Here is a 16,383-nt window from a genome sequence, read left to right as displayed (position 1 = left end):
CACCCCAGAGCCTTGTAATTTTCTTCAGTTTTCTTCTTTCAGGACCCAGCTTGAGAAGAAGACAATATATAGATACAAAGGCAAAGACAATTTATAGATATTACTGCAGCCTATACTTCCTTACATCCTTCTTGTGGGTTCCTGAAGGTCACCAATGACCTCCTAAAATCCTAAATCCAAGGCTCTCTTCTTGGACTTGAATTCTTTTTACAGTCTCTTTCTTCTTTCTTTTTCTTTCTTTCTTTCTTTCTTTCTTTCTTTCTTTCTTTCTTTTTCTTTCTTTCCTTTCTTTCTCTTTTCTTTCTTCTTTCTTTCTTTCTTCCTTCTTTCTTTCTTCCTTCCTTCTTCTTTCTTTCCTTCCTTCCTTCCTTCCTTCCTTCCTTCCTTCCTTCCTTTCTTTTTCTTTCTTTCTTTTTCTTTTTTCAAGAACATACTTCTTAAAGTTCTTCCTATGGTTCCTACATGACCCTCTCACCCACCTGACTGCATTAGAGGAGTTGACCCCTGACCACTACTAGGGATTCACCAAACTTTAGTTCTTCATTCTTCACTACTGGCTTTCTTCCCCCTCTCTTCCCTGGAAATTCCTTCCCTGCCTCAGGGTCAACTCTTGACACTTACTGAATATCTCCCAGTTTTGTATTACTAGCTGTATAATCATTCCTGGGCTACAATCCCATCTCTCTCTGTCTTACCCTGGATGTCCTATGATTACTTCAAATTCAAACACTAAAATCAGTCTTGGCATTATCCACCTAAAAAGGCGTGTCCTGCTATTTTCTCCCCATTTTTTATTACTTTAGTAACATGCCATTTCCTCAGTCACCCAACTCTGTTGGTCAGCAGCCTGCTTCCATTCTAACTCTTCTATGAGAAACTTTCAAAATCTCCTACCCCTTTTTCTCTAGGACGAAATTTTTCTAGGCAAACAAAAGTACCATTATAGATACCCAAGTCATTATATACAGGAGAAAGTTAGAAACATGTAAAAATACCATCCTGTGTTATTTTTTAAAAATATTTTATTTATTTATTCATGACAGACACAGAGAGAGGCAGAGACACCGGCAGAGGCAGAAGCAAAGGCAGACGCTCAACCACTTTAGCTGCTCAGGTGTCCCCTGTGTTATTTTTTTATTTCATTTTTGAAAATACAAGCTTGATAAGATTTTTTTCAGAACTATACACAGCAAAAGTGACTTTTTTTCATATGTAGCAAAAAGGCAGTCTTTTATGTACCTCGAGTTCCTAAGATTCAGGAAGCAAAAGACCTTATCTACTGAAAATCCATTATTGATTTGGATAGATGTACTTTAATTAAAACACTATTTACAACCTGGAGAGCTCTCTCTCTTTTTCTGGGTGCTTTTGATCCAAGAACTATAATCAAAAGCCTCTGCGCTGAAGATATGGCAGCGTTCTTCCAGAACACAGGGAAAGAAAAGTACTCTGACCATTTGAATCTCTAGCCATTTCAGGAACAGATATAAGGGTTTTTACAAAGCTGCTTACTGAATTTCCTTCCTTCTTTCTTTCCTTCCTTTCCTTGTTTTCTGTTTCCTTGCTATAAAGAAAAGGAAAAATCAGCAGATGAAATCCATTCCTCATCTCTGCTTTTTTTCCATTTGTTCAGAGCTCTGCCAGATGTTTTCCTATGGAATTAATTTTCTACCTAGTGTCTATACTTTTACTTAAAAAAAATCCTACCTGCAGCAATTGTGCCAAGTTATGTAGAGTTATATATAGAACACTTTTCAGGAATGGTATTCTTGGCTTTTTTCCTATCTGATGTTGTTCTTTCTGCTGATTCAGTTGATAATATTTTCCAGAGATTCTGGGAAATTAGGACTCTCATGCTGGTTGGAGGGTAAGTTAGTGTTTATTAATCTTGGGATTCAAAGTGACAGAAAGATAATTAAAACTCAAACCCATTTAAGAAAGAAAAAGCAGATGGGGAAGATTTGGGAATCACATAATTGGGCAAGATCAGCGTGAAGCTGGACTTGACCAAGAGTTCAAGTGAGGTTTTCATGACATCTACATCATTCCTGTCAGAAATAGAATTTAGCTCTACTTTTCTCTCTCTGTTCTTCTCTAAAACACTCAGTCATCATCTACATTCAGAGTTGATGGTCCTTTCCTTGAAAATGCAAGTGTCCTGGGGCATCTGGGTGGCTCAGTCAGTTAAACGTCTGCCTTCAGCTCAGGTCATGATCTCAGGGTCCTGGGAGTCAAGCCCACATAGGGCTTCATGCTCAGGGGAGAGCCTGCTTGCCTGCTTATCCCTTTCCCTCTGCCCCACCCCCCTCCGGCCCTCTGCCCCAGTCCTGCTCTCTCTTAAATAAATAAAATCTTAAAAAAAAAAAAAAATGCAGCATTCCCTGCTAGCTGCAGCAGAAAAATCCCAGAGGATTCTGACTGACCCAGTTGGGATCTATCCCTGAGTCAATTACTGTGGCCAGTGAACCTAAAGTGAGGCATATTTTGGGATTTTGTAGATTTCTGTAGTCTACCTTAAAGGAGCTCTCTGATGCTTGCCAGTCCCATTGTCATGAGAACTATCAGTGCCATTCCCCCACTTTGGTGTAGTACCCTGGAGCCTAAGCATCAACCAGAGAGAGGCAGTCCAGATTGTGTTCATTTCTTGTTTGACCCATTCTCTCTGGTATCTATTTCTACTTCCCTAGGCAGAAAGGGGGGAAAATAAGGATATCCTCTCAGTCCCCTCCTTTCTAAATTTGGGATTATTTGAGGAGACTTATGATTTGTCTTTCAAGGATTTCTTCTTGGAGATACAAGTAGAACCACACTAATCCTGAGCAGAATCTTGGACTTGTGCAGTTGGCCATCACTTTTTCTCGTTTATCTCATGTGGTTGTTACTGACAAAATTTTGCTGTTTCTAAAAACCAAAGTTGGTTTCTAAAAACCAAACAAAAAATTAAATAGAAAAGTCTATTTAATTAGATATTGGTGGATGCTGTGTGACTCAGCTTCACTCTCATTTTTATGCAGAAGTAGCCTCATTTATGGGGATCCCTGGGTGGCTCAGTGGGTTAGTGCCTGCCTTGGGCCCAGGGCGTGATCCTGGAGTCCTGGGATCAAGTCCCACGTTGGGCCCCTTGCAGGGAGCCTGCTTCTCCCTCTGCCTGTGTCTCTGCCTCCCTTTCCCTCTGTGTGTGTATGTGTGTCTCTTGTGAATAAATAAACAAAATCTTTTAAAAATAAAAGAAAATAAATAGCCTCATTTATATTGTATAATTAGAGGGGCCATTATGTGGTTCTTACCTAGACACAGATTGCTTCAAGGGCACTTTGCTATGTTGTCTGAGGCAGAAAAGAGGCTGGCAGTTTCTTTTGCTGGAAAATTTCATGTTCTATTTCATCAGTGATTCCGTAACAATACATGACTGAGTGCAGGCATAGTTCCTGACAAGCTTTGTTTATACTCTAGTTGGGGAAAAAAAACCTTTTTTTCCCCTTCTGCACACACCTTCTGTTTTCTTTGCTTCCAGAATATTTTGCTGTTTTGTAATTATTCCTTCCCATGCTAGAGAAACATTCCTAGCACTTCTGTTTATTAATTTACCTCCCCTATCTCTTCTCACCTTTACAGCTAGGGAGAAGTGATGGGCTCTGATGATTTCCAAATCCTATTCCCCATTCCTCTTTTTTTTGTAAGAATATTTTTTAGAGACGTTTTAGGTTCATAGCAAAACTGAGAGGAAGGCACAGGGATGTCCCAAATAGCACTGCCCCACATACATATAGCGTCCCCATTATCAACACCCTCCACCAGAGTGATACATTTTTTATTTATTCATGAGAGACACACAGAGAGAGGCAGAGACATATGCAGAGGGATAAACAGACTCCCTGTGGGGAGCGGACTGTGTGGGACTCATTCCCAGGACCCCAGGATTATGACCTAAGCCAAAGGCAGATGCTCAACCACTAAGCCACCCAGGTGCCCCTCACAATGTCATAAAGTTGAAAGGATACAATGGGTAGCCTTTCCAGATTGGTTTCTTTCACTTAATAATATACATTTAAGATTCCTCCATGACTTATCGTGGTTTAATAGCTCGCTTCTTTTTAGTACTGAATAATGTTCCATTGTCTGGATATACTGCAGTTTATTTACATATTTACCTACTGAAGGATATCTTGGTTGCTTCCATGTTTTGGCAATCACAAATAACATTGTCATAAACATCGTGCAGGATTTTGTGCGGACATGAGTTTTCAACTCCTTTGGGTAAATACCAAGGAGCACAACTGCTGGAGCATATGCTAAGAGTATGTTTAGTTTGTAAAAACCACCAAACTATTTTACATTGTGACCGTACCAATTCACAGTCCCACCAGCAATGAATGATATTTCCTGTTGCTCCATATCCTCACTGGTGTTGTTAGTGTTTCAGATTTTAGCCATTCCAATAGATGTATAGTAATATCACGGGTTGTTGTTTTCTTATTATTGAGTTTTAATAGTTCTTTGTATATTCCGTTTAAGAGTTCTTTATCAGATGTGTTTTTTGCACATATTTTCCCCCAGTCTATGATTTGTCTTTTCTTTCTCTTGGTATGTCTTTCACAGAGCAAAAGTTTTTATTTTAATGAAGTCTACCTTATCCACTGTTTCTTTCATGGATCACGCCCTTGATGTTGTATGTACATAAGAAGTTAACATCAAACCCAAGGGCATCTGTTTTTTTTCCTATGTTATCTTCTAGGAATTTTATAGTTTTATGCTTCACACTTAGATCTGTGATCTATTTTTGAGTTAGTTTGTGAAGGGTTTAAGGTTTGTCTAGATTAATTTTCTGCATGTGTTTGTTCAATTTTTCAGCATTTGTAGTACAGTCTATCTTTGCTTCATTGTATTCCCTTTGCTTCTTTGTCAAAGATCAGCTGATTATATTTCTGTGGGTCTATTCCTGGGCTCTCTATTTTGTTCCATTGATTTGTTTGTCTATTCTTTCACCAATACCACATTGTCCTGATTGCTGTAGCTTCACAGCAAGTCTTAAAATTGGTTAGTGTCAGTATTTCTACTTTGTTCTTCTTCTTCAGTACTGTGTTCACTGGTTGTATGTCTTTTTCCTCTTTATAAAATTTCAGAATCATTTGCCAGTACCCACAAAATAACTTGACAGGATCTTGATTGGGATAGTCCCTTTTCTTCATTACTTTTCCAGAGTCCATTGACCTCAGGTTGCTTCTGGCTAAACAAAACTTCCTGCTGCTGTCTGCCATATGGCCTCTCCCTTCTACACTCTCCTCACTCCCTTTTTTTTCCCAAACAAAAGGTCTCACATATTTATTACTAAACCAACCTACTAGTGCAGAAGTATAAAATAAAAGGAAGAGGTGTTCTCCCAATAAAACATGTCCAGCTATCCAGATGGTAGTGATATTTTCAGTGATACAGTAAGATGTAATTGACCTTAAAAGGGCATAGATGAGCACCATCTCATGTATAATTCCTTAGAGACCCGAACTGGTGCTTCTCCAATGTCTCCTCTTGCAGTTGTAATTGGTTCTACTACCGATTTTCATCCAAATCCATTGATTTTGGGACAATTCCACTTTTGTCTCTTTGCCAGGAATTGCTTGATACTCAAAATCTTGGGAGAAGACACAGCAGAGTCAACAACACACACCCCACAATGGCAAAGAAAGCAAGTGAGAGCAAAATTACATCTCTTCTATTTCTGCCTAATGAAAACTCCAATAGGCAGGAGGAGAGTCACAGTCAGATTAAAGCCACAACTCATCTGTATGACTTAATTCCAAGACTTTCCTAGAAGTATTTGCCTTTAACTAAGTGAATATCTACCTAATTGGTATACATTTTTCCTTGTGTGTGTCCTCCCTCTCCACTCTGAATTCTTCTGCTTGGGTTGGAAAGAACATGGAGGAAAAGCTGACTTCTGTCTCCAGTGCTCTTATCCCTACTGTAGAGGCCTTTGGAAATGCCCCCCCGCCTCCCATCAACTCTCTTGTGTGTTGGATAGAAGGGGCCCTCCCAGCACAAAGTTGTGCTCCTCTCCTGCCCTCGTTAATTTATTCTAATTTATAAACTTTGCCCCACCTGATCTGAGAAAGGAGCACTGTGCCTCTTACCTGCAGCCTTCTGATGCAGTCAGTGAAGGGAGAGGGTTTGGGAGTGGCCCAGTTGGAGGGTGATCTTGCTGGTTTTGTCTCATGTTTTTGTGTTTGTGTTCTCTGGCATTTGCTGAGAGAGAAAAGAACTGTGATCAAAGCAGAAGGAGGTGGGAAAATGAATCCAAACCTCAGTATGCTGGCCCCACCCCACAACATTTCCCTTAGTGGTAGGAAAGTCAGAAGGTTTTTGGCTGGAGATGTTTATTTTATTTTTCAACAAAGTACGGTCTTTATAGTTTGGGAGTGGGTCAAGGTAAAGAGGTCACACCTTTTCCTCTATCTTTAAGAAGGGGAAAAGAAAAGTATTTGGGGAAGATGGTTCTTTCTCCTAGAAAACCACTGGAGATCCAACTTAAAGAAGTCATCTCATCTTTCGTGTCTCACCTTGTCAGCAAGGAGGTAAGTAGTACTCTGCTGGTATTCACTTTTGGATTCAGGGGTCTTTGGAGAGTACTTAGAGGGGAACTTTGCAGCCCAAGAAATCTCAGTTCAAATCCTTGGGTAGTGATAATGATCCAAATCTAATATAACCTTGGGCAATATTTAGTCTCTTTTTTTAGTTTAGGTTTCTTCATTTGTAATATAGAATTTCTTGAGATTTAAATGAAATAAAATACCCATGATAGTGTAGAGTGGGTGTCTAATAAATAGTAGCTTTTATAAATAACTGCCCTTGAAGGGCTTATGGGGGGAGAACTCTTAAGCTGAGCAAGTGAGTGTGAGCCAAGGAGCATTGAATGGCCATCTCCAAATTTTAGAGGTATTAGAATTAACTTTTGTATAGTAATAATATTGAAAATGATGGCTAGAGGTCCTATTTCATTGCTTGACTATCTATTTAACCCGTAATACCCCTGAACGATTTTGCTATAGCAAGGTTGCTGTTGCTGTTGCCAGTACAGGCAGACTCCTGGGTCAGTTGGTGTCTTAGATGTACAGACACTCTCATTTTATTTTTATGAACCAGTAAGTTCCAAATGGTTGTGTGAAAGTCCAGCAACATAGTCCCCCTGATTCAGCCTTAGTTATAGGATGAGGGACTCTGTTTACCTCCAATCTCATCTATTGAGTGTTGGCTGAAACTCTTATTGGTGGCTCCCATGGCACAAGGACTGGAGAGATAGGAATTTATATTAATGAGTTTAGGATGAGGGTGGCAGGGAAGAGGGTACTGACAAGGATTTCAGGAAATCAGAAAGTGAAGAACAGGCACGAATACTTCTCAATCTGGGTGGGCTTCTTATATATATACATGTTCCTTTTTTTTCTCCCAGGATCTCCGAGGTTAGCCTGTTTGTTGTTTTTTACACTGTCACTACTTATTGAGTCTAATTAAATTCCCTCTTTCTCTTTGAGACTGGAACTTCTGTATTGTTCAATGGTTAACTGTATTCAGCTCTGCATTTGTAGTGTGAAAGCTCCCATAGATAATACCTAAATGATTATGCATGGCTGTATCCCAATTTAATTTTATTTATGGACATGTAAACTTTATATAATTTTCACATAGCATTAAGTAATATTCTTCTATTGATATTTTCAGCCATTTAAAAATGTAAAAAAAATTCTTAGCTCAGGGCTGTATAAAACCAGACACTTGACAGGAGTTGCAGGGGAAGAAAAAAGATAAGTTACTAGCATTTAGTTGTTTCAATGAAACAGTTTATCTACTGTATATCAAAGAAAGGTTGTTTAATGGGCAATTTAATAAAGTAGAAGTATTTCTGATGAATAAGAAGCAAAAGAATACATTTTCTTTTCTTTTTTTTTTTTATTTTAAATTATTTATTTATTTATGATAGTCACACACAGAGAGAGAGAGAGGCAGAGACATAGGCAGAGGGAGAAGCAGGCTCCATGCACCGGGAGCCTGACGTGGGATTTGATCCCTGGTCCAGGGATCCCCCTACATTTACTTTTCATTAGGTATTGTAGTGCCATGGTTTTAGATAGACTAGAATGTCCTTGGAACATCTGTGGCAATTTCAAGCATACCTGGAAAGTGTGATTTGGACTGAGGTTTGACACTATCTGGAAAACCTTAAAAGGAGTAAAAATACGTTGAAAGGCTAGGTTTATTTAATAATAATGATGATAATAATAATAATAATGGCTAATATCTACTGAATTCTATGTGCCAAACACTGTTCTCATTTTTTAAATAAAATTATTTGAGAGAGAGAAAGTGTGATGAGCATGAGAGTGTGATCATAAGCAGGGGAGAAGGGTATAGGGAGAAGTGGACTCTCTGCTGAGCAGGGAGCATGATGAGGGACTCGAATACAGGACCCTGGGATCATGACCTGAGCCAAAGGCAGACACTTAACCAAATTAGCCACCCAGGCACCCAACACTGTTGTCATTAATCCTCATGATAATTATATAAAGAAAGTCTACTACTATTTCCTGTTTATAGATAGGTAAAGCATAGAGATTAAATAGCCTAAGAGAGTGGTAAGGCTAGGATTCAAATTCAGGTAGTCTCACTTAAGGTTGAAGGAATTTAATAAAAACTAATAGATGTAGTGAGTTGCAGAAATGAAAATGGCAAACAAAATGTTGTTGATAGGTTAAACTTGCTGATTTTACAGATGAGGAAAATGAGTCTTAAAGTTAGTCAAATCTTTCCAAGGTCGTATATAGCTAATGTGAGATCAGGAGTAGATTTCAGATTTCCTAACTACTAGGTAACCCAGTTTCTTTTATTCTGTTGTACTGCATGCCCTTGAAAACCAAAAACTGATCAGGATAGAATGAGTAAACATGTTGGGCCACATACAATTTTCGTGGGACACAGAAAAACTTCATTTAGAATCTAAAATATAAAACTGACTTAAAGCCACTTGGAATAAGATTTCAATTAATAATTAAAATAGAAATTAAGTTGTATGTTAGATCTCAATAAAATGTTTTTTTTTTTTTTAAAGACAATTAAGTTTTAAGTCTCATTTCTATATAGAGATTGGGACAGGGATCCCTGGATGGCTCAGAGGTTTAGCACCTGCCTTTGGCCCAGGGTGCGATCCTGGAGTCCCGGGATTGAGTCCCACGTCAGGCTCCCTGCATGGAGCCTGCTTCTCTCTCTGCCTGTGTCTCTGCCTCTCTCTCTCTGTCTATCATGAATAAATAAATAAATAAATAAATCTTAAAAAAAAAGAGAGAGAGATTGGGACAAATAATAGAATCCACTTATATCTTTCAAATTAAAAAAGAGGGGATGGCTCTTAAACTTTTTTTTTTTTTTTAAGATTTTATTTACTTATTCATGAGAGACACAGAGGAGTTAAGACACACAGGCAGAGGGAGAAGCAGGCTCCATGCAGGAGCCTGATGCGGACTGGATCCCAGGACCCCAGGATCACGACCTGAGCCAAAGGGAGACGCTCAACCACTGAGCCACCCAGGTGCCCTTAAACTTGTTTTTAAAGTAAGTTTCTATTGCAAAATAAAGTAAAGGTACATTGCAAAAATTTTTGGCAAAGCATAAAGAGATAAAACTAATACCCTCCCATCCAAGTATTAGTATGAAAGTTTCTTTTTATGCCTCAACAAAAGTATATAAAAATCAATTTAGCAATTTTTAACAAACTACTCTTTTTAGGTGGAGAATTCCTCTTTACATTCATCGATTTAACATGTGCTCAACACCTGCCCTGGAACAGGCGCTGCGCTAGACACTCAAGATACAGAGAGGGAACGGACAGTCCCTAATTCAGAGGCTTAAATATATGCAAGTAAATGTATAAATAGACTTTGATCAATAACAGCACAAAACTTGTGTCTGAATATACTGAAGGTATCTAGCGGTGGCAACTGTTAGAGTAATCATTTTGGAATCCTTAGTTTTTGTCTTTGCGAAACAAACTCTCAACCTAGGGCTGGTGCGGTAGTGGTATGAGCACTACTTCAAAACCTACGTTAAGGAAAACTTAGCTGAAAACGCTTCATTTTAACAGTTGTCGAGTATTAACGTCTTTCAAAATCGCCCCGCTCAGCGCGTCGGAAATGCGCGGAAAGCTGGAGAAACCGTGCGCCGGGACGGAGGACGCAGGAAGGGTCACTGCTATTTCGAGTCCCCGAAGGGCCGCCTCGGGGAGCGGTGCTTGTTGGGACTTGTAGTCCAGCCAGAACGGAGGACACCGCAACCCCGTTTATAATGCACTTCTTCCTTTCAGGCTTTCCGACCCGACGGATTAGGCCCTAGCCTAAAGCATAAGCGGAGTATCCCCACCTCGTTCCAGGCTCACTGCGTTTTCTTCTAAGCTCCTTTCTGTTCAGCACTCGAACCCACGGACTCACTCACCAGCCTCGAAGGGATTGGCCCGTCCTCCACTGGTGGGCGGGGCCGAGGTGGGCTGGCGCTCGGGATTGGCCAGCATCTGACTAGACGAGGCGTTGTCTTCTCACACTTGCTGATCCGTAAACTGTGGTAAAGAAGTGAGTCCCTTGCCGCAGTACCCCTCTCCGCCGCGCGAAGTCTCGCGGTATTTCGGCCGAGGGGACCTAGCGACGCGTAGTGAGCGGCGAAGGCCAGTGGGGGTGGCGGGCACCGGAGCCGGGAAGGGACAGGTCGGACGAGGAAGGCGAGCGCGCGTGCTGCCTGCGCCACTGAGGCTGGGACTGGGCCGGCCGCCCCGAGCCCGGAGGAAGCGTGCGGACGGCGCGGCCCTGCCCCGGGGAGTCAGCCTGGGGCGTCGGCCCTTGAGTCGACCCGGGGCTTCACCTGGGCCCGCGCGGGCTGTGACAGGTGCGCGACTGGCGCCGCGCTGCGCCCTCTCCGCGGCCCGCCCCCTCCGGGCCTCGGCCGCCGGGGCTCGGGATGAGCTGCGGGCCCCAGCAGAGCGGCTCCGGCTCCTGGCGCCTGGCGCGGCCGCCGTCGCCGCCCAAGAGCGGCCGCCGCCCCTGAGGGAAGGAGGGAGGGACGCGGCAGCCGACCCGACCGGGGCATGAGCCGGACGCGGCGTCCGTTGCTGGACTGAGGCGCGGACATGAACCTGCACCAGGTCCTGACCGGGGCCGTGAACCCCGGGGACCACTGCTTCTCCGTGGGCAGCGTCGGCGACCAGCGCTTCACGGTGAGTGAGTGGGGGGCGGGGGGCTCCCGCGAAGCCCGGGGCCGGTCCGCGCCCGGAGTCAGCCGGGGTCGGCCTCGAATCGCGGCGCCCAGGCCACGAGCGCCCGCTCGCCCCCCTGGGGTCCCCGGGACCCGGCCGACCCGGCGGGCCCGGCGCTTGAGAGCCAAAGGAGGTGGAAACAGGTCCGTCGTCGAGGCACTGAGTCGGAAGTTAGAATGTTTTGGAGGGTTTTTGAAGTTTCTGGTCTGACGCCCGTGGACTCGGGTGGTTTTTACCAAAACAAAATCGTACAGAAATTGTGGTTGTGATGTGTATGGGGGCTTTTCCTTACCCTGTTCTGTAGGCTTAATTGGCCACATTTAGAAGTAGTTGGGATTGCTTTAATTTCTTGATACTAATTTAAGATTAAGTATCTTTGTAATTTAAAAAAAGTGGGTGACTTAAAACAATCACTAATTGTTTGCGCTGAGTAAACAATGTTTTCATTTGCTTCGTCGTCACCGAGGAATTACTTTGAAAAGAAAAAGAAATATATTTTTCACGAGTAATTCACTGCTGTCGTCCTTTGAATTCCGTATGTAACAGTTCAGGAATCCTGGGAAACTTTCATTTTAGATTGCGCACATTAATTACTAAGAGTTGCATTACAGCTTTTCAATAAAACTCTTCTGGTAATGTTATAGGAATTTCGTATCTGAGTTGTGCTTTTAGATCTGTGACAACCAAATACTTTGCTCCCAAAGTCTGTACTTCGACTCTGGACAGATTCGTACACACCTCAGCTTGCATTTGACACTAGCAATTTTAAGATTTTTTTTTTAAGGTTTTATTTATTTAATCGAGAGAGAGAGATACAGAGGCAGAGACACAGGCAGAGACAGAGGCAGAGGGAGAAGCAGGCTCCGTGCAGGGAGCCCGACGCCTGACGTGGGACTCGATCCCGGGTCTCCAGGATCACGTCCTGGGCTGTAGGCGGCGCTAAACCGCCTACATGAATAAATAAATAAATAAATCTTAAAAAAAAAGATTTTATTTATTTAAACTTTTTTTTTAATTTTTATTTATGATAGTCACAGAGAGAGAGGGGCAGAGACACAGGCAGAGGTAGAAGCGGGCTCCATGCACCGGGAGCCCGGCGTGGGATTCGATCCCGGGTCTCCAGGATCACGCCCTGGGCCAAAGGCAGGCGCCAAACCGCTGGGCCACCCAGGGATCCCAGATTTTATTTATTTATTTGACGAAGGGGATCCCTGGGTGGCGCAGCGGTTTGGCGCCTGCCTTTGGCCCAGGGCGCGATCCTGGAGACCCGGGATCGAATCCCACGCCGGGCTCCCGGTGCATGGAGCCCGCTTCTCCCTCTGCCTGTGTCTCTGCCTCTCTCTCTCTCTCTCTGTGACTATCATAAATAAATAAAAAAAATTAAAAAAAATAAAAAAAAAAAAGATTTATTTGACGAAGAGAGCAGGGCACAAGGAGGCGGTGGGGAGTGGGAGAAGCAGGTCCCCCCCCCCCCCCGCTGAGCAGGGAGTCTGACCTGGGACTCTGTCTCCCTGGGATCAATACCTGCCTGAGCTGAAGGCAGATGCTTAACTGGCTGAGCCACCCAGGTGCCTCTCCATTGTAAATTCTAACAACTTTTTCTAAGAAGGCTTTTGGAATCTATGCCATAATGTGAACTTCAAAGCACATACAATATACTGGCCTACTTATCACCTAGATGACCCCTCTGAGTGTATATAAAATCTTGATGAATGCCTCTGTGATATTTTAAAGAAGAGGTGAGTTAATGTGCCAGAAACTATATATGGTTATTCTACACTGTCATGTAGCTGCTTCTGTGGTCTTATTTTAAAATCTATTGCCCTAGACTAGACTTTTTTTTTTTTTTTTTTAAGATTTATTTATCTATCTTAGAGTGTGTGTGTGCACAAGCAAATGTGGCCAGCATGTAGGGGGCAGAGGTAGAGAGAGTGAGGACTTAAGCAGACTCCACCCTGAGCCCAGCAGGGAGCTCCATCTCAGGATCCTGATATTACCACCAGAGTCAAAACCGAGAGTGGAATACTTAAGTGAGCCACCCAGGTGCCTTTCCATAGACCAGACTTTAATCATCTCCTACCAAGCCTACTATAGATTTCTCCCAGATCTCAGGAAGGATTCTAGTAAATTATATAAAAATAATGTGATTTTTTTTTTTTGTTTCCTATAAAGAGGTACAAGTTCCCTGTAATTTGGGTGGTAGTTTAGGGATTAATGATCAACTTCTTCCTTTATACCTAGTCTATCCTTGACTCTATGTTGCTAGTTCTGTTACAAATTAAATTTCTTGCCTTCAGTTTCATCCATTTCCATCTTCATTTTCTCTCTTGAAATTGCCTGTACTTTATATTAAAAAGCAGAATGTATTTGTTGTTTACTCCTTGAATTCTGTTTTTAACCTCTCCTGATTTTGACTTCTTTGATAGAAAGATAACAGACATTAATGGTAGATGATATCCTTTATGTAGACTAAAAAAATATCTAATTTTCAGTTTTACTTGAGGGAGGGACAGGAGATCTTGGAGGCCCCCTTGAAGAATGATTTTATTCTTTTGTGAAGACATCCTGTGTTTGTAATTCCTCCCTTTGCATGTTTGCTGATAATTTACCTGTTCTTGTTTTGAAAGATTACAAGAAATGAGATCCTGTTTTTCAAAGGAAGTCTGACAGGTTTTAAACAGAAATGAAATTGAATGCCAGCTCTCATGGATTCTAGATTTAATTTAATTTAATTTATTTATTTATTTTGGATTCTAGATTTTAAAATATATACTTACTAATACAATTTGTCTAAGTATTAGTAATACTTTTATTCCTTAAACTGGCACAGAATATTTTGACTTCCTTCTTATTAAGGGAACTTGTAGTAGGCAGTGACTATGTCTCTTATGCTGTCAAGGCACTTTATTTGTACTTTCATTATATCATTAACCAGTATTGCCTGTGTCTCCCATGGCTTCATTATGACCATCTACAACAGTGATTAAGGTACTTCATTAGTTGAGTTATTACTTGTATTTGATTTCCAGCCTAGTCCCTTATAGTTATACATCTATGAGCAAGTTCTTTTAAATTCCTTTTTTTTCTCATCTGTAAGATTGGGCCAAAGTGGTATCCATTCGTAGGGTTGTTACATAAAAAAGTACTAGGTTCTAATTTCATTATTTAGTATATGTGAAACTCTCAAAAATGTTAATTATTATTATAATTAAAGTTTTACTTATTCTAATGCTTGGCATTTAAATACTGGTTGAATTGATGAATAGAAGTCACAGAAGCCTTATTGCAATTTAATTAAAAGTCATTGTGTTTTAAAATAGTTTTAATAATTTATATTTGAGTCCAAATAAAATACTTCTATTAAAGTTCCTTTAAACTTTTTTCAGTCACATATTATGCATTTTACCCTCAATATCAGGTGAGCAATGGTTTTCCTGTACATTAAATAAAAATTCTTTATTTTTTCTTTCTTTACCTGAATGCTTCCCTCAGTCTTTTTTACTTGTTTATTTCCTGCTATTCTTAGAGTCAGGATATGTAAGCATACTGGTTCTGATCTGTTGACAACTTTTGTTTTTAGAACAGAAAATATTTTTTAAAGCTTTTTTTAAAATTTTTTATTTATTTATGATAGTCACAGAGAGAGAGAGAGAGCGAGAGAGAGAGAGAGAGAGAGAGAGAGAGAGAGAGAAAGGCAGAGACACAGGCAGAGGGAGAAGCAGGCTCCATGCACCGGGAGCCCGACGTGGGACTCGATCCCGGGTCTTCAGGATCACGCCCCGGGCCAAAGGCAGGCGCTAAACCGCTGTGCCACCCAGGGATCCCCAGAACAGAAAATATTTTGTTTATAAAAGAGGCACAGATAATTTGAATCTAGATTTTCAAGTATTCCTGTGGATACTGATGACATATGTGCTTTAATATACAACAGATTTTTTTTAATTTCATACTTTATAGTTAGTGTTGAGACTCTGTTTCAAATGAAATGAAAGAGGAAATTTACAAGAGGCAGGCTGTGTTAATATTTAGGACTCTGTCTCTAGTTTGGAATTTAAACATCTCTGCTATAGGAGAGAAAGCAAAGATGTTAGAGCTCCAGATTCCCGTTTGTGTTAAGCAACCCAGTGTTCACAGCCAAGGGGACCCACATTAGAAGTCGAAAGTCAGCAACTATCTGGGTGTTGGTAGAGAAATGGAGGGTGCATTAGCATTCTTCCTTCTCTTACTGTCATGGTAAACATCCTTTTTGTTTTGTTTACTCTAGGGAAACCTTTGTAGGTGGGTGGATAGAAAGGGTTTTTTGTTGTTGTTGTCTGTTCTTTTGGAGGGGATTTAATTGGGTCTTTGTAAGTGGAGAGAACACAGGAGGGAAAAGTTTGATACTATTGACATCTGGAAAAATATTTTTGAGGTACTCATACCCCATCACAAGTATTATATCAGATTTCTTTTTAAAAACTGGCCTATTTTAAAATATTAGGGTTTAAATAGTATTGAAGTATCTATAAGGTTATTGAAGTAATACTACATTTCAACATTCTATGTTTAAAAATGAGAAAAGTGCTAATTACAACACTTTACAATTCAAGTCATTTAATCAGGAAATATACCAGGAAAAAATTCCTTGGAATATTTACCTGGTATGGTTGGTTAGAACCGAACAGTGAAAACAAGAAATCCAAGTGTTTCACAGAAATCACAATATTTCCAAATTCAAATACCAACTGTTATAACCTTGTATAATTTTTGAAATTTAGAATATTTGAGAAGGTTTTCTGCCACAACTTAAAGTTAAAAATCATGATTATATGCTTGATAGCACATGTATGAGCTCAGTTCTTCCTGTGCATCTTGTTTAGTCTCAAAATTAGTAAACCTAATATTACATGTGCCTAGTAAGAGAATTTTCATTTGCTAATTTAATTTTCATTGATTAGTAATAGATTGTTCTGATTACAGATCTTTTGACAGAACTAGCTAATGTGTCAATTGTAATATATACATGTTAATTTTAAAGACCAAATAGCATGGCAGTTTATTTAATAAATCACTGCTGTCCTTATTCTTTTGATAATGTTACACAATGTAGTCAGGACACC

At 40.7% G+C, this 16,383-nt stretch overlaps 1 protein-coding gene across 3 annotated transcripts in view; it reads left to right on the top strand.

Annotated features, from left to right (window-relative positions):
- Positions 1-10,605: 10,605 nt before the first annotated feature.
- DMXL1 (Dmx like 1) overlaps positions 10,606-16,383 on the top strand; it is a 126,863-nt gene continuing 121,085 nt past the window's right edge. For 2 of the 3 annotated variants that reach the window (XM_055301783.1, XM_055301782.1), the window contains exon 1: positions 10,609-11,245. In XM_055301783.1, coding sequence (XP_055157758.1) covers positions 11,159-11,245 — 87 coding nt within the window. In that variant the 5' untranslated portion in view covers positions 10,609-11,158. Of the gene's footprint in view, positions 11,246-16,383 lie in introns of all 3 variants that reach the window. The other variant, XM_055301785.1, reaches the window with a different exon arrangement.

The sequence above is a fragment of the Nyctereutes procyonoides genome, unplaced genomic scaffold, assembly GCF_905146905.1.
Source record: "Nyctereutes procyonoides isolate TBG_1078 unplaced genomic scaffold, NYPRO_anot_genome, whole genome shotgun sequence".
Taxonomy (NCBI): Eukaryota; Metazoa; Chordata; class Mammalia; order Carnivora; family Canidae; genus Nyctereutes; species Nyctereutes procyonoides.
Note: the sequence above shows the minus strand (reverse complement) of the source record. Positions and strands in the feature narration are given on the sequence as shown.